The 19,122-nt window shown below is 40.0% G+C and overlaps 1 protein-coding gene across 1 annotated transcript; it reads right to left on the reverse strand.

The window, feature by feature from the left end:
- Positions 1-10,854: 10,854 nt before the first annotated feature.
- cysltr1 (cysteinyl leukotriene receptor 1) lies at positions 10,855-18,556 on the reverse strand. The gene is made up of 5 exons (XM_058063952.2): positions 18,491-18,556; positions 16,829-17,826; positions 14,805-14,953; positions 11,183-11,287; positions 10,855-10,901 (listed from the first exon to the last, which is right to left on the reverse strand). The coding sequence occupies exons 2-5, from the start codon at positions 17,824-17,826 to the stop codon at positions 10,855-10,857; spliced, it is 1,299 nt and encodes a 432-aa protein (XP_057919935.2). The 5' UTR covers positions 18,491-18,556.
- Between the last annotated feature and the right edge of the window lie 566 nt (positions 18,557-19,122).

A 19,122-nucleotide genomic window follows, 5' to 3' on the forward strand; every position in this document is an offset into this window, starting at 1 on the left:
TGCGCTCCACTCTGACGCACTGGAGCACAATGCGCTTTTATATGCGCCTAAGACACTCAGCCAATCACATGCCCGCACAGACGCACCGCCAAATACGCAGTAACTAAAATGATGTTCTTTAACACTCTGTTTTGTTTTATTGTTTTGTTTTTCAATCAGACGTTTCGTTCGACCAAGAATGCATTAAAAAAGTCCAGACTCATCATTAGGTACACATGTCCTCCAGAATTGAATGTGATCCAATAGGAGCAGTCAAAATGAAATGAATCAAGTAGAAATATTGTTTAATTTCTGCTTTTAATTGAAGACTATCTTGCTTTTTTTAATGAATATGTATGAAAGAGCTTCCTCAAAATTAAATTTTACAGTATGTAGAGATGCTCTATATTGGCTTTTTAGCAGAATGCACTCAATTAGCCATACTTCTATGTAGCAGCTCTTTCCCTCAAATTAATGTGAGGTGTGCAATGAATGAACACATTCCTCTTTTACTGTAACACCCCTGGATGCATTCCACAAATAGACACTGTTTGTATAAAATATGACAAATACAGTAAACCCTATTTTTATAATGGTTCCAGACCCGACCGTGAAGTAGGATTCCTTGTTTATGAATCAAATATGTTCATAGTTAGAGCATAGAAAACCTGTTTACGACCTTCTAAAAACGTTTTTAACATTATGAGAGCCCTCAAAACATGAATTATGACAACCTGATAGTACCTTTACACTTGTATTATCCATTGTAGTACACATAATAAGACTAAATAAACCAATTAAGACAAAAATTAGACTTCTGCTGGTGTGTGTCACTATAAATAAGCTGAGTGGCAGGAAGTGACGTTGGGGGGTTTAGCTTGGCGTGGGTTACTGCAGCAACAGTAGCCAATGTTTTTATTCAAGACTTTTATTTGGGATTACTGTGCATGTTATGGGATAATTCAAACGTGCAATAAAGCCTGTTGTTCCGGCGATCAAGTCTGATGCTTGTGTATCTCACTGAACATTAACATTAGTAACATTAGTGACACCTAGTGACCAATGTAGAATACAACATACAATTCACAGCATTTTTGAAAGCCTTACAGTATATAAGTATTTTTAGTTCATTTAGCCATATTTTTAGCCATGATAATAAATGCTGTGATATTTATCAACTAGTATCAAGCTGGCTGCGGCGTTTTCGTTGTGGAAGATGCAATTTTCTTCGTCACATACACAGAATAAGCAGGCAACAGTGCAAATTATGAAAAAATATATTTTTCACACTTTAAATGGAACTACATAAAAATTATTGCATTTTTTTTTACTGCTCTTCATGTCTGTCACTCATCGCTGTCTGGTATTAACGTACATGTCTGTAGCGTTTTCACAGGCAATTTGGCGTCATCGTGTGGTTATGACCAGGCTATGCGTTCAATGATCACTAACGTTAGCAGCCAAACATTGACGAATTGCTATTCGCCGACATGCGCGTTACGCTTTACGTACTCACAGCAGGAGTACATACTGTACCTTTAAATGTTGGCTGGAGAAACCAGCTGCATACAGTTGTTTTCAGTTAGGCAGAATGACGTCTAGGATTTTTATTGTTGCCGCAGTGCAACTGTGATCTGTTTGTAATATTTTGTCCGTCTTATGTAGCGCGTAAAGAAAACCAAAATATGAGAACCAGCCCTCAGTATGCAGCGGACGTTCTATAGCATTGTTAGACTCCATTAAAGATAGTACTATTGTACTACAGCTGTGTATTTTATGGGACTTGGTTAGATTGTGCGGCTATACGTAATATTGCCATCAGCTTGTGTGGTTTTTCCCAGATATCAGCCCCCTTTCTAAGATCCTCTCAACATAAATTCTACAACGTAAGCATTTTTTTTCACATACAATATGTAGATATTGGGAATTTTGTTGCTGAATCATAGTTTGTCTATGTCTTGACTGTCTTGATTGCACACAATGTCCTCATTGGGGAATGAAAGAAGCGTTGTGTCTTATATGTTGTAAAATATCTGTCATGGGAGCAACTTAGCCCCCAGGGCTTTTCTGTGAATGAATATCAAACACAAGCCTCTTACACAGCCTGACATGGGTTTCACCCTTCTTAAAAGCACCGCCGGGACCCCTGTTTTACTTTGTTGGGCAAACTCTGGCGTAGTGACTTTGCAGAACATGCCTTCAAAATACCGAGGGACCATTTTGGTCGAAATATCACTCTTCATACAAAGAACCACAAAAGGTTTATTCATTTATTTTTTATCCTGTGTGCACTTCAGCATCTTTGGTTCGATACAGTATCTACCTCGGTTATAAGCTCAAGGTTTGGTTCATTTCTGAATACAAAACACAAACCATAAAACTACTAATAAAAAAATGAATAAATATGATATAATCTTGCAGTTTCAGGCACAATAATCCCTAACCCTAATAAAAACATGGGCTACTGTCATGGCCATCACCCACTCAAAACTAAAACTCCACTCTAAACCCCTAATGTCACTTCCAGTCCACCGGGCACTCAGCTCCCCCTAAAGAACATATTTATAGCAACACATCAAGCATTATTTATGTCTGAAATGGCTCGTTTACTCATATGATGTGTACTATAGTGGATAATCCATGTGTAAAAGCAACCATGGGGGTGTTAATTCATGTTCATTCATTCAATTGGTTTATAAGTAAGGAATCCTACTTCCTGGAAACTGACTTATCTTGGTCTTGTCTGGAGCCAGTTCATCATGATAAAGAAGGCATTATTGTACTTAGTTCCAGTGTGTAGCTCATTGCTTTTGTCTTATTTACGTCTATTTTTTGGTATTTGTTCTGTGCTCCTAGCCCATAAAAACAAAACAAGCCATGGTACACATTTAAAAATTCCCTGGTTTACGTATTTCACCAGGTGTCACCAAAAGATGGAAGAATGTGTCCCGGATCTGTCTTTTTAGGTTTGACTTTTCGAACTTCAAAGGCTGGGCTGCTCGTGGAGGTTTCCGTCACGCTCCAACACCTTGACTTTCAAGGCAGTGCTAATGCACGCTCCTCCGGGCTTGCGGAGGTCCCTTCATGTCCTGGGATGAATACTCCGCCTTTGGTGACCGGTTGTTTTTGATTACTGACTAAATGCAGGACACAAGAAACACTTCCTGTCTTTCACTTTGAATGCGTACCACATGGTAATTTGGTATATATTACATGTACCATTACACAGTAATGTCCATATGCAGATAGGACTTGAAACATAATGGGATAATAGTGAATTCCACCAATATAATACATCCCAAACATTTCATCGGTAATCTCAGCAACATCTGCGTAACCTCTAAAACCCATTGGTCACACCACAACACAGCAGCGATGCAATTGTGGTGTAGAAATACACACTCACACCACCCCACGGGGCCCTTTTTGTGGGCTCTCTTTAATGACCTATTTTTGGATGCACCTATTCTTGGTGCATCATTACTGTCATTAGCAGAGGTTCATTCTATTAAAACATTAAGAGACAAAGACTTATGTTTACCTAAGTCAGCAGTGAGGGTCCCTAGGTTACGTTCAATGTGTGTGGGTGAGGGAGGAGAGGATATGCTGTTGTCGAGTACACTTTGTCCGTGGAAGAGAAGAAACAACATCAGAGAGTGTCTGTAAAGTAGTTGCTCTTTCTAAACAGTAAACATTCTTCAGCCTCTTACACAGGAAACACTTTGAACCTCACAGTGTGTACAGTAGATACTGTTCGAAGGAACCGTTTGCCTGAAGCCAAATGAAAGCAAAAGACTGATGGGAGGCAACAATTTGGAAGAGCCTTCAAAGCGAATCGCCTCCAAACGAGAGGCAGATGTCTTGATTGGCTTGGATGCTCCTTTTTTTACTCCACGGTGTCTGTGGTTGGAAGATGTTATCTCCGTCACGACCCTCTTGTAGGTTTTTATTCACACAAATTGGTTCCTGGGGTGAGTTACTCCTCTTCGAAATGGGACACCGTTAGAGTCAGAATCAGTCACAGTCTCTACCTTCTTAGGGTTCTTTTAATACAAGCAGGATGAAAATCACAATCACACTATCATATTGGCATTTTCTAGTGTCGAAGCAGGTAGCTTAATTTTTCCTTCATTTATTCTTATGCTTATTTTATTATTTAGATTAGCCATAACAGGGAAACATGAGTCTGGTCTAGTCATATTATCATAGCCATTAGATTAACAACCTTTCAGCAGCTATTGAGCTATTTGGAGTCCAGGCATGGTTTTGGACTCGGGTGCAGGGTGTCACGATACACTTCTGATTCTGGTCCTTCTGTTCAATTGTATTCTTCATCTGCTCATTTTATAATTGTATCTTGGAATGGTTTTTGGAATTTCAGCAAAATGAGTGTGGTGTCAAACCTCATTTTTGTCATAATTATAGAAGCCTCAAATGTCCTTAAAACATTAAGGGGTTAAAATTGTGCTATGAGAATACAGCTGTGCATTGTGCGGAAGCAGTTGAACCCCAAAATCATTTATCCTGCCAGTGGTTTTGAAGGGGGGGTGGGGGGGGGGGGGGCTGTGTGATATACAGTACATCAGCCCATGATTCAAACCTTTGACATAAGACAGCTGAGCCCTCAAATTCAGGTTTTTTCCTAACACAAAAACACTTTCTGTTTCGCATTGGATCAAAATGTTTACGCTACTGAAAGTAACTATTCCATTAGACACGTCAACATGAAAGTCGGATCTCTGCAGAGTCGCCCGTGTTCACATGATCACATAATAAAAATATTTAAGGACATTGATTTTTGTTATAGCTCTGCAGTGTGCACGTTTACATGGGGTCCCAACTAAAGAACTAAAGGCTGAATGAAGCTACAATGTAGTCACTATTCTGGCGCCTTGGTCCTGTGGTGGCTCTTTGTCGGGGGCAGCATTTTGCTGAGAGTAAGCAACCCAAACTCTAGTTGATCAGCTATTTAGTCAACAATTACGACTGAAGCGTTGTTGGAGCTAACTTATGTAAAACATCAGTCACTTTATTGTCATACGTCATATAACTTCTCATATTTGCATATTGAATATTTCTTCTCTGAGACGTTTACTTTTGTAAACAGAAAAAAAAGACATAATACCCAATTCAGCTTTGTGGTCAGCGTTGGCATTGAGGCAAGTTGAGAATTTTTGGGAGGTGCGAGTCAAACTCCGCTGGAGGGTTTTTTGAGAGGGAGGAGCCATCTGGCTTCGTTTATGCCGATGCTGTGACGTTGTAGCATAATGAAGCCTTAAGAGATTACTACACACTGCTGCTTGACTGCAATGATAGGATGTCCAATTCCTAAGCTTCCTCCTGCCCTCACTCTTAATGCCTTGATAAAAAATGATAATGGTGACATTTGTGATCATCCATTCATGGATTATGTACAGAGATGACAGAATGACAAAGGAGTATGAAACGTATTAAACGCTGAAACGTATTAAATGTTGGCATCAGTGTTCGATGTGTGCATCCATAACAGGGTTTCATTCCGTCAACAATTGAGTGCATATGTGATTTTAGCCTGTTTACATTTGCCCGTATTGGGTTTTCTCCAGATTTTATGGCCTTTAGTTAGGTGTAATGAGATGTTTGTTTCACATGTTGCCAGACAGAAAAGCCATTCTCATCATTTTATGAGGTCAATGTTTGATGGCTCACTCGTCTGATTTAGCATGTAGGTACATGCCCTCATTTGCACTTGGATATGCACACATGTACTTATTTATAGTATATTTAGTGGGTATACTTTGGAAAAGCAAGACTTTTTTTATGAGGTGTGGGCTCTCCCCCTTTGCGCTCTCAACATTTGACTGGGGATTTTCATAAACTAATCGTTTGATTGATGTTCCCAATGGGAAAAAAACTGCATACTTTTGCAAGATTGCGCAAAATGTTTTCCCTTGGAACTTATCGTTTTGTGCAGAACCCAGCCAGCAAACACAAACTAACACACACAAAATAACACACAAAGAATTCAGTGACATGACCACTGTGTCATCCTGAGAACAGGAACAGTGACTTCCAGATGACATCAACAAATGGGAAACCTGCTGCCTGCATCTGCTGAACATATTTTTGCAAGGTGCTCTAGTGCCAGATTCTTTACCCTTTATAGAAATTATATGATATGACCAAAAAGAAGAACGAAATCGGAATAAGCGGGTACTCCTCTGCAGGAAACTGCTGCTAGTAAGCCGCTAGAGATAAATTCAGGGCTGAAAAGTGTTTCTGGTTCGCATTCAAGCTGGGGAAACCATTATCATTATAAAAAGAAAATGATATATTGAACATGTGGATTAAACAAGACAGGCAGTTTGTCCAACTCGCATCCTGCTGACTTTTCCCTTCCTTTCACTTAACTGAGTGAAAGCTCACACGAAGATATTGTTATCTAGGACCAAATCCGTCCATTCTTCAGCTTCTGGTCTGAAGGCTAAAGGTCAATAGAAAGAGGTTGGAGACAGGTTAAAATTGACCCAGATGTTGAAAAGTATTGAGACAGAATGATTTTGTCCAGCTCTCTGTGTTGGCTTTGTAAGCATGTTCCGCTATTTTTGCGCGTGCTGCTGTTTGACTGACGACTTAATGCTAATTCGCTGTTGCTATACCTCAAAAACAAAGGCACTGGAGAAAATATTCACCGTATGCTTTGCAAAATCCCATGTGCTTCTACAGGGGTTTACAAGGTTGATAAGCATCAGCTTTGTCTGAAGGCCTGAGCCCATATAATGGCTGTCTCTGTCTTTGCTCTTCTTTACAAAAAATACCAGCCAAGATAGCCAGCCAGCATCAATTTGGGGGTCCATCAATTTTCATTTTTCAGCATCTCGCTCTGCACGACTGAATGTGTCCCACTGGAGGAATAAGCAGTACATTTAAGCTGGAAATACCTATTTTAGGAATGCAGAGCCTTGACCTACTGATCACCTTTGGGATTAACTAGAACAGACTATCTTGTTCTCACAAAGGAGATGAATGGACAAATGTTTCCACAGACGTAAGGTATGCTTGTCTTCCTACAAGAGTGAAAGATGTTTTGGCAAACATTGGGGCACCACCTTCATGTTTATTTCTTGCAGATATAACCAAGTGTCACAATAAAGTGAGCCATAAATTCCAGATGCACTGACTTCTCTGGTTAACCTGAGTATCAGGAGTATTGGAAGTTATTAAACTCATTTTACAGCGCAAGCATGAGTGAATCCCCATCATCCCAGTAAAGGTCAGCGCATGAGACCAGTTGTGTGCTAACATGGAGTCAACTCAGCCACATTATTTTTTTCAAGGACATTTTCTGCACATACTCACAGACCACATTGTTGTCCTTTCTCCACTTGAAAGATGGTGTCTGTCAATGGTGGCCCACCTCAGTGGAAGTAAATGCGAGTGTGTGTGTGGCCACTCGACAGGAATGTTGAGTATTTGTTTGGACAGAACAAATTTGTCTGCTGTGGTCTCCTTGTTTGTTTGCGTTTGTGTGCACCTAATCTTTGGGTGATTTATGGACGAAAGAGTGCTCACCTTCGGCCTGGTAATGAAGTTCTCATGTTTCAAGTTACTGGTTGGCAGATAGTGTAATTGAAGACGTGAAGCTGTGAGTTGTTTTTCTGTCCGATTAGCATACTTTTTCCATCTGTCGCCGTGACATTTGACTGTAACTGATTATTTTACTCTACAGTGAAATCAGAAGACAAAAGGCAAACTCTGCAAACTCCAGCTGTCCAACCTATAATCCTATTTCAACGTACTACACATTCTGCTGCACACATGGGCAAAAGTTTGATTTCAAAGGTGGGGGGAATTGGCTTGAGTACAGTGGTGGGGAGAAGTTTTGTACGACATTTTTAGGTAATAAGTTATTGTTAGCTTTATGCATTTAACTCTTTGAAAGTTAACTGTATAACAAGTTTTAATATTACATATCCTCTATTATGGATTATCCTGACTGATCTTTTTTGCAGTACATTTAGCGAGTGAAGATTGTTTTTATTGTTATCACCCCATATCTCCTCACAATAAGTGTGTGGAGCAATTGAAGACAAAAGATGTTGATGGGTGCCTTTGACTGAGGAATTTCATAGTTGAATCTGATTAGTTAGATTTTGGCTGTAGTTGTCTAATCTGTGAATGTTGTTTTTGCAGTTTTGTCATGTTTTCGGTGAAATTCATGACCTTGCAATACAACAGTCTCCTACCGTTGGTGATGTGGAGTTGTAACTCATCCATTTTATCCACCAAAGACCACAAATTAGGGAGGAAAATGATTGTTAAGAACAGTCTGTGCAGCATTAGCTTGAATTTAGCTTACTCAGTTTTAATTTGCCAAAGGAGACAAGTCCATAACTTAGAGCCTGTGTCTGCAAAAGTTCTGTCTCCTTTTGTTTTTAATCTAGAATTGGGACAATGTAAGAAAGATTGTTCACAAGAACCTCAGGGCTATAGCAGGGGTGCAAAGTCAGCAAATCAAATAAAAAACATTGAAAAAGAAGCAATAAAATCTATGAAGTGAATCCTGAAAACAACCGGCAGCCAATGGAGTGACGCAAGCACAGCTGCAGGCGAGCGGCTGCATTTTGGACCGGTTGAAGTCTGCAAATGGAAGGACTGGTCAAGGTCAAAGTAGAATTTGAAATCATTAGATAAATTTACAGTCTCACACATACTATATATAAAATACACATCTCACATAAATACAAATACGCAACAATTTGACTGGTTTGATGGTTTCTGATTTGAGCTTTTTGCAACCAATTAAGCCTAGATGCTCTTGTTTTGGGTTGGTTGAGCTCATCTCAGTCATTTATCCTGGATGGCCCCCAGTACTCGTCAACAAGTGCTCCACTGCCGATGCATGAGAATGACCTCAGAGAGCAAACCAACCAACAACAAATAAACCTCTAAACATGTGAATCATTCATCTAAATGGGAACCATCAAAGCAGCCCCCCCCCCCAAACAACTATAAAAGAGAAATCAGGGAGTGAAGACGTCTGCCAAGCAATGCAGTGAAACAAAGTGAAAACAAATTCTTGGATCTGTACCTTCAGGCAGATGTATGCATAACTTGCATGGTTTCTTCCTTGGCCCACGCCCCAATCCTCCCCATCATGGAGGTTGGTAACATACTTTACATGCAAACATTAGCTGATTGGCAGAAATAATAATGAATGAATTTAACACATTTGCAACCGTACACCCAGTTAGTAAGGGGATTTGGCAGCTTGTGCTGAGAGTGTTAAAACCCGACCACAAGTATTTATTTTTTAATGTGAGGAAAATAAATGTCTCCCAGTGGTAAGATCACAGATAGGACAAAACTGCTGCAACCACACGCGGATTCACAGCCATAATGTTAGCAAATTGTCTTCGGCCCAAGAGCCAACTCTCACAGTTCGTGGAAATGCGAAGATAACTTTCCGTGACTTTTGTTCACAGATGGAGAAGATGAAGGTAATTCACCACACTTTCTCAGACAGAAAACAACGTATTCATTGAAATTGTTGTCCATCGTGCAGGAGCAGCCTGGTACAGAATAACAATTGCTCTTACTGTTGGTAATTGAAAGAAATCAGTAGTGCTTCAAAAATTGAAAACCATGTGGGATCATAGGAGGACGCCATGAGGGTCATACCGGCTTCATGACCAGCTTCAACCCAAATATGAGTCAAGGCAACAGACGTGACATTGTATGCAACTGAGTCATTTTCCGTGTGTGTGTCTTTGTGATGCAGCCTGCAGTTTGAAGACAACCCTGATGAGGAGACTGTGACCATTAGGTATCATGTGGTGGTGGAGGACAACACAATGACCACTTTATTGGGAAGGCTCTTCAAGAACAGTAACAATTCTGCACAATAGGGATTTTGTCTATATTAAAACACACGTTAAAATAAAAAAGGTGAGCAGATGTAGTCTGCTCTGTCACTTGAATATCATTCAACAATTTAATAAATGAGTTATTACTAATTTGGTCTTAGAATACCAGTGTCGTCCATCATCACCAACATCAACAACTGTTTAGTAGAGTGGCTCCCCACACATTTGCCATTCAGCATTCCTGGCTACGGCGTTGATATTTTTTCAATCAACACGTGTATCTATATCTTAAATCAGCCCTTTGTCTGAATATAAAAACTACGGAGATATAGAACTTGGTTTTATTGAACCACACTATTGTTTTGTGTCTCAATGTGCACACATCCTGAGGAACATCCTGCATGTAAAGATAACAAAAACACTTGTGTTTTACCGTAGTTATCATAAATCTTGTCACAGATAGACAAAGAGGTATTCATAGACAAAAAGCATATTCAAGTGGCTTTAGTATCAATTATTTACATCTTTAATCTTGTGGTCATCTAGCCAATAATATTATCCTATAAAGACATTAGCTTATTCATGCTGAATGAGTCCAAAAACCTGTATTACAAAGTTGAACTGATGCTGGAGCTTCTCTTTGTTATCTGGTTCAACCAACCCAAACAATGTAGTACAAACAATAGAAGTGATGGGTGATACTAAATACTATATGTATTTATGTGATAGAATACCTAGTACATTTTTGGTATGTTTATTTCTTTTCTTAGCCCAACAAACACATGATGAATGCTGTCCATTTAACAACTTGAATATGTATTTTATTAGCCGTAACACATCACATTATTTTTACACCATGAAACCAAAATTGTTCTAATTACTACCCAGAAGGGACAAAGATGTCTTGACAACATCACCAGACGTAGTAGATGAGGATTGTGTTGCGTTTACCAGCAACAAGAAACCAGTTGGTGATTGTTGGAGTTGAACAGTCAATCATGTCACTTGTCACAGGATGTGATGTTTCGCCTTACTGCTTTTCAAAGTAAATGTCACAGTGTTCTACTTGCAGATCCCCTACGGAAATACAGTAACAGAAAGGGAAATCTTATCTGTAAATGTTCATCAAAAGTCACTCCAAAATGTTGATGCCTGTCATGCGTAACATGGCTGGAGACATCAGCACATGTTCAGCGTGCTCCGGGCACGCCCACTCTGCTGTGGTTGGTCACATTCCCAAACTATTCCTGACTACTGCGAACTAATTTAGTTGGCATATGAGTGATAATAAATGAATATAGTCTTTGGAGAGCTAATTAAGCTACTAATAGCCACCGCTGGTACTGATCCAACGTCACCTGCCAGAGGAAGAGCACTCATTGTCTGAGACACTTTGTCAGAAGTCCCGCTGATGCTGTGGAGCTCAGGAGAACTGGGACACGTGGGCGCTGCGTCCACCTTGCCTGCTCAAGAGGGAGCACTCATTGTCGGACACACTTTGTCAGAAGCATTGCTGGTGCTGTGGAGCTCAGAAGGCGGATGTGAGGGCGGTCCTTGGGTATACAAAGTAACGCTTAAGTCACTCACGCTGTACACAGAACCAATGATGGACATGTATATTTACGATATTTTGTGTGCCTTGAAAAATCAGTCAAAGAGGGGAAAAAAATTAAACATTTGCTTAAATCTACATTTCTTTTTGCCAATATACAACACCATAATTTATAAATATGTTTTTGAAAAACCATGATCGAGTAAAGCCGCTAAATTTGAAGCATGAAGGGGCAAGGGACAACTACATACTGTTTGTCACAAGCCTGAAGCCAACAAAAATAAAACCATCAGACCTCCACAACCAGAATGTGATGCTCAGTTAAAGATGAACAGCGCAAGAGTTTTGTTGTTTTGCTGCGGTGTTTTATCCTTTAATTATGTGTCCCTTTGATCAAGATTACGCACTATTTAGAAACACATTTCCAAGTAAACCCTCGCAGCTTTATGAGTGTACAGTTGGACATTTAGCCTTTGCTAAAAATAGATATGCTTCAAAAGTCTGATCAAATATACCAATATTGAAAATGACTTTAAACTGCACTGGAAACATAGTAAGTAAAGTAAAGAAGTAAACAAGACTGCCTGAGTGACGAATTCCTCAGATGACCCAGACGCAGCACACATGACTACATTACTTTTAGTGAGCTCACTTTTGCCATTTCCCTTGTTTTTTTAAGATCCTCAAAATCCTTAGCTCTTAATTGATCACAAAAACACCCACACACATAAACACACAAAAACTGCAGGCTTTTATTCATTTTGGAGCCGAGCAAAGAGTTTGCATAACTTCTCAGGATTGTTGCTCCATTTGGCTTCGAGGCTAACACCTAACATCTTTCTGCAGGTGTTGTAGCTGAGATAAACACGCTCTCGTACCTCCATCTTGAATTCTTATTAAATTCTCTTAATTCTCTTAAGTCCGTGTGATTTCATTGGTGATCAACGGACTACACTATTAAAACACCTCCAAAAACCTCCAACAGGGTTTTGTTGTGACCATGTTGTTAACAAGTAGATTCACGATAACTGTAATACTTACAGTATTTTGTCATATTTTGGTCCTCAGCATTACCAGCACTTACCAACACAGAAACAAATGCCTGTACTTTTATCGTCGTAACATTGTTAATAATAATAATAATAATAATAACAATGTTGCGGTAACTTAGTTAATATGATGTCACATTAAAAATAGAGCTTTGTTGGTGCTTTTTGGATTTTTTTCCAGAAGGTTTTATGTGTGGGATTTGTGTGTATCCCATTAGCGCCATCTTTTTTATCTGCTTTTATATCTTTAGAAAACAAAATGAGAAAGGGGTGTCCATATTTCACATGAAATAAAAAAATGTAAAAGAAGTGCAGTTTTCCTTTAAGTTTAGAATAAATAAGTTTGAGATTAACCGCTCACTCGCTTGTTTGCTTGAGCACTAACGGTCGTCAAAAGTCCCTGTAGCATAATCAAATCTGTAATCCAGTGTACACAATGAATAATATGAGTTTATTGGTGTTATTTCATGTCTATGTTTTAAAAATGGTTTTAGAAAGTTATAAACAGGGTTTCCATTCTTTAACGATGAAAATATTAAAATGAACCACAAGTTTCTACCCAAGTCTTTGGATAAGTAATGCAATAAGTAACACAGTGTTTGAATTAAATCATGTTCCAGTGTCGTGCAAAGCTCCAACTGTGCAGGCAGTCTGAGAGGTTGGCTCAGTAATTGAAGTCTGCCCTACCTTAGGTGTCATTTCCTCAAACAGCTCCAGCTGTCAATAAGCATTTTGTCTGCATCAGCATCTTTTATCCTGAACTCAACAATGACCACCACCTCTCACCACGGCCTTGCAACCTAAAATAATGAAAGTGCATGTGGTCTTTCATGTTGGTTGAGTTGCTTTATGTAAAGTGTATGCCATGCATGTGGATGTGCTCGAACCGGCCGTGCGAGTACTCATTAGAAACAGCAGCGCTCAGCTTGTGGCTTTTAACTTCATTCTTTGGATGTGACTTAATGAGTATGAGAGTGTCTGAAATGTGGATAGAAAAAAAAAACATTACAAAATAGACAAGCTGACGCAACATCACACATTTCAGACATAATATGTGATGAAAATAACAAAGGAACATTCATCTTTGCAGTTAAAACTTACATGAGGTATCTTGTACCCAATTAAATGGAAAGTTGTCAGGGTGTGTTCTTCGTCGTGTTTTTGTTCTTCTGTTGTTTATTGGCGGTCGGCAAGCAGCTTTCAGTGTGCATTAACACGATCTGTGGAACAGAATTTATACACTTATTCATAAGTCCAGTTTTTCTTTAAAAAAAAAAATATGTATATATCTATATAAAACATGTCCCGTCATGTCATGTTAATTATAAAATATTAGCAAGAATTCTATCTTTTCTTGTTTTTCTCCCGGGCGCGTTCTTTCAGCGCATGCTCAGATATGACGTAACACGCAGCTCAAGGCGTTCAGATGCTGCTATTTGTTTTTGATCCAAACAAAATTTCAAGACTGGACGAAGAATAGAGAAAAATATCAACGAAAGTGGGATCCTTCTATGCTTGCTGACTACTTTTGGAATGTGGTCAGGCTTGACTCCGCTGCTGACTATAAGACCAGCCAAAAAACAGTCATTCAGATACTGAATAAAGGGACCTTTTGTTGTTTTAAGTGATACTTTAGCTTGTTTTTCAATCAAGAAAAGATATTCAATCACCTTTTTATTTCATTACAGAAAAAGAAGTTAAACTTTATAATATTAAATATCATTTTTAAGCTAAACTTCCAAACTCTATTGTACAAAGGAATCGAAAAAGGCTCAGTACTTCTTGAAACTGTTCAACCTTCCTTAGGAACTAATAACCTTTAACAAGGAACAATACAATCTGTTCCTTGTGCCTCACTTGCAGTTTGGTTTGGCTCTGCTACCAAACTGGGCAGCAGCAGACTGCAACAGACAATCGGGAAAACCATCGGGAACAACCTGCCCGCATAGAGGAACCGTAACGAATCAGGGTCAAGAAGGGGGCAGACGTCTTTGCGGACCGCTCACATCCTGCCTACAAACTGTTCCACTTCCTCCCCTCCAGAAGGTGATAGAGAGCACTGTTTGTCAAAACAACCAGGCACAAAACAGTGTCTTCCCTCTGGCTGTTAAACTATTGAAGACTTAACAACACACAACCTAACCCCTATGAGCTGACCTATATGTATGTGCTACTTGATTATTCTTCCATATTCATATTATCAAGCACAAGGTGTGAGTTTAGATTGGAAATATTAAAGAAGACGCCTTACTGCCCGCGCCCATATCCAATGCTTTACAGTCATTGCAAATTGCATATTTACAATTCAAAGGCAAAGTTTGGAAATAATTCTAGACGGTGGACATGACAGCTTGCGGAGGCTATCCATCCATCCATTACCTTCTGCTGATCTGGGTCTGGGTTTCAGGGACAGAAGTCTCGGTAAGGAAGCCCAGACCTCGTCTTCTAGTTCCACCAGTTTTTCCACCAATTTTTCCAGCGTGCCCTCGGTTTGGCCCAGGGCCTCCTCAGCGTAGATCTCGTAGGAACTTCCATCACGACAATTCAACAGCAATACAATCTTTCTGGTCCTCCTCCTGCCGCCATCATAGAAACGCCAAGCAGAGCTTTCAGCTGCTCTGCTCCTAAACTCTGGAACTCATTACCAACTGACATCTGAAATATTGACTCACTGCCAATCTTCACATCCAGACTCAAAACTCGTATTTTCAAGACTGCATGCTCACTGACTGACTTTGTTGTCTGGATCTGCTCCAGTTGTATAAGGACCAAATAGCACAGAGTAGCGTGCCACCAATCCTGTACTTTATCTGGACATCCGATTCACTTTACTACAGGTCTAAAGTTCAGTTCTTGGAAAATAACCCAACTTGTTTGCATGGTCATGCTTCGATATGATAAGATGACGATAAACACAAATATACACTATTTCCTGGTTTTCCCCCTATTTTTCAGAACATTTTACACAGGACTTTCCTTCTGTGTTTTTTTTAATGGTCAGAAAGAAGTGAGTAGTTAAACCGCTAGTGCCATCTGTGCTTTCTGAGTGAAACAAACATCTTTTTGTGCAAATAGGCTGGGGAGCCAATCATGTGCTCAATATTATCTGTTTCTGAAGAGCTAAATACAGTGGCCTTCTCTGTAGTCATGAGCAGCCTCGGCAGGCTACTTCCAGGGTTATGCTATGTCTCTCATTAACCTATAAGCCAATCGTATGTCCAAGTATGCTCTTTTTATTGAGCTGAAATTAATCTTTTTTTCTAGTTTTGTCGTGGCTAGAGAGATGCCAGTTAACCTTATGAAGAGCCCTGAAGCTTTAGGCACTGAACTCCAATCAACTCGTGGTATTTGTCTGCTGCAGGATCAAGTCTACGAGTGACAACAGAAAAAAAATATTGAACATTTTCAATCCGAGTGTTAACTCCTTGCTGGAAAATCATCAGGTTAGTCTACTGAACGAAGAGGAAGTATCTTTTTAATATCTGTGCTGGTGTAACATCTAGTGGACACTGCTTGTCAGTATGAAAAGATAGGACACTGCAGTGCAGCCAAGTGGCCCAAAACCAAGCATGAGGTCCATGCTCTTATTAATGCTTCTCCAACCAAAAACACATTACAATAACACAATTTCACTTAACTATAAACTATTTATATATGTTTTAATTGTGACAGTGGCTGTGGTATAAGTTAATGACATGGTAATATAAATGACATACGTAGCGTGTGAAACCCACAGTCAATGATGATATCAAATAGCATCTAAGAAAATCTTTTACCATCATTCAGTCAGGCCTAATTCTTTTTTTGTAATTTTACTGACAAAAATGATCAAAAAGCAGATGATATGATTAGATTAGATGTGCATTTTCAGTCCATAAAAATAACTTCTTTTTGGCCACAAACACCTCTTTCACTCACGGTGCAACCAAAACTAATAAGTGAGACTTGTGGAACACTAAATGTAACCACACCACACGGACTATGTGGGTATCAAAATAAGCACTTATACACTACTGTATATGTAAAACAATACTATCTTATACTCTTGTTTATGCCGCAAGGCATGCTTGTTGGGAAGCCAGTTTTCAGACGTTTGCATCTATTTTAGTGTGTAAGCCCCACATTGATTCCCTGCATGTAGAAACGTCCTCAAGCAACTACTTGACTCCTTTCTGTGCAACTGAAGCATTAACAATTCAGGGCAAATAAGATGGGTTTTATAGCAATAAAAAGGCCTAATCAAGGACAATATAGCAGGTTTTCCTGCCAATAAAAACAATTCTTTTAATCAAGAAACTTTCAGGCTCACAACTATGCAGCGATCCACTGTAGACCCCCCACATAAAATGTCTTGTTCCCCTTATTCGACAGCGCTCGTGTTTTGTGGAAACAAAGTAGCGCACAGCTGTCGGTGGTCGCCCGACTCAATGCCAGCAGCATTAAGTCTCAGTGAGCGTGTCTGTGTGCTGGCTGTCCATGACAGGCGCATGGAGGACAGTTGGTTGCGGACACCTTCCCCAGAGAAAAAGTAAAGCAGCGGATCAAAGCATGAGTTGGCTGCTGCCAGGCACAGCGTCACCACAACCGACTTCTGCATGGCAACCCTTTCAGTGCAGGAAGTGTCGGTCCTGGACAAGGAGTTTATGTGGATGGAGCGTTGCACGTGGTATGGCATGAAGCTTATTAAGAAAGTCAAAAGGATGATGACAATCATACAAACTGCTTTGGAAGTTGTGTCCTGCTGGGACCTGGCCAGTGGAGTGCGGGTCAGTAGGGTGTGGATGATGCCAGTGTAGCAGAGAAGGATGACCAAAAAGGGCAGAAGAAACCCTAACACCAAAGACAAATTATTCAGCATGACCACCTTGAACACACCTTGACCTTGCGGAGGCTCAAAGCATTTTGTTTTGTTGGTGATTGGGTCAACTCTCTGGCCTGTCATCAAGAAGGGTGAGGAGGCTAAACAGATAAAAATCCAAATGCTCACACACATTAGACGTGAACGGCTCATTGTCACCAGTTGACGGCTCTGCATAGGAAAGACAATGGCAACGAAGCGTGTGACGGACATGGCCGCCATGAAGTAAATGCTGCAGTAGAGGTTGACATAGAGGGCGTAGGAGCTGATGCGACACAGGAAATCGCCCTGGTTCCACTGGCCCTTGTTCACATAGTAAAGAACCCGCAGAGGCAGAGTGCTGACGCACAGCAAGTCGGAAACAGCCAGGTTCAGCATGTAGACATTGAAAGGAGAACTCTGGTGGGACATCATGATCAACACCACTAAGGCGAAGCCATTCCCAGTCAGGCCGAAGACGGTGATGAGGCAGTAGGCCGTGGAGTAAACCTGATTACGGAAGTCATCGATGGATGGACAAACAGTCGAGTTGCTGTGCTCCATCTGTGGTTAGGACAAGGACAGATGGAATTGAAAAACATCTTGTTGATTCAACAGTTTGAAAGATTGTTTCACAGATTGTCACCTGCTTTGCTTACCTGTACCGTAAATACTACTTTTGCTTACATTGCTCATTATCAGTACACTTTATAAATTGAGGAATACAGCACAAACAACTCTATTTCGGGTGGATGGATTACACTACAAACTCTTCCTAACTGAAGCTGCCCAGAGCAAACTCAAGGCTGTGGAAAACCATATGTCAGTAACAAAATATGCCGAACAATGATGGATAATGGAGGTAATCAATGTAAACAAAACCATAGCAAGACCATCACAGGTTAATTAATTGACCTTGACATCGACTCACGCTACCTCATGCATGTAATAAGATCCATAAGCACTAACAATGTACAGATTTATGTACATATACTTTGTAGTGCTGTAGAATGGACTGAAAAAGAGGATGATGATGTACAGTACCTAGTACAGTATAGAGTCAGTATACATGGCATGTGATTTTTATTAAAGTCAACTTAGATTAGTGCTATTCTAATTAACAATTAGTACACAAAGTTTAAAGAAAAATATGTGGATTTTACAGTTCTTCTTTTCTTGTATCTCTTAAGCCAAATGATATTTTTGTGATAAAAATCTCAGTGCTTACCAGTAATTTTCCCTTCCAAAGCTGATCTCCACTTGGGTCTGATTTGTTATCGCCCTCGAGTGTCTCGTCCTCAACACTTGTTGCAGGTGGCTGCCTCTGGGGAGTGTCGCTTATTTTGAACCTCCTGAAGGTGGGACTCCCCTTCTCACTCTGCAGCCAGCCTGTGGTGATGTCATCAACTGTGCAGCCACACGGTAAATCATGTCATGGTAAGGTTAACTATAACATTTATTTGCTGACCTCCAGTTGTTTAACTTTACTCATCTTACGACATTGGCGAACCATATCACAGTAAAACTTACAAATGTAGAAATATAGCATGTCTTTGCGCAACACACAATGCACACTCACACAAATGATATAAAGATAATGAGTTTATATGCAGTCACATTCAACGATGCGTATTTTACCGGAAGTGACGCGGACTGCCTTTAGGTCATGTGGTTGCAACACAGCAGCAATGATTAGTGGTGAAAAAGACCACCAGTAGCAATGGATTTATGATCAAAACAGACTCTTCCACTAAACCCAAAACATATCATCTAGTGTTTAAATTTGCATTATTTATTTCAGTCGCATTTACTCAGATGTCTCGAGCTTGAGGACCGGATTCAAATGGTGTGACGAGGTAA

Source organism: Doryrhamphus excisus, linkage group LG22 (genome assembly GCF_037039965.1).
Source record: "Doryrhamphus excisus strain RoL-2023G ecotype Guam linkage group LG22, RoL_Dexc_Guam_v1.1, whole genome shotgun sequence".
Taxonomy (NCBI): Eukaryota; Metazoa; Chordata; class Actinopteri; order Syngnathiformes; family Syngnathidae; genus Doryrhamphus; species Doryrhamphus excisus.

Excerpts from the sequence above, each read along its gene's own strand:
- cysltr1 (XM_058063952.2), bottom strand. The coding sequence starts at position 17,826 with ATGGAGCACAGCAACTCGACTGTTTGTCCATCCATCGATGACTTCCGT. Across the intron at positions 14,954-16,828 it reads TCGGGCGACCACCGACAGCT|TTCCTACGAGATCTACGCTG; the intron begins GTGCGCTACTTT and ends TCGTGATGGAAG. Across the intron at positions 11,288-14,804 it reads CAGACCCAGATCAGCAGAAG|GCAAGGTGGACGCAGCGCCC; the intron begins GTAATGGATGGA and ends CCTCTTGAGCAG.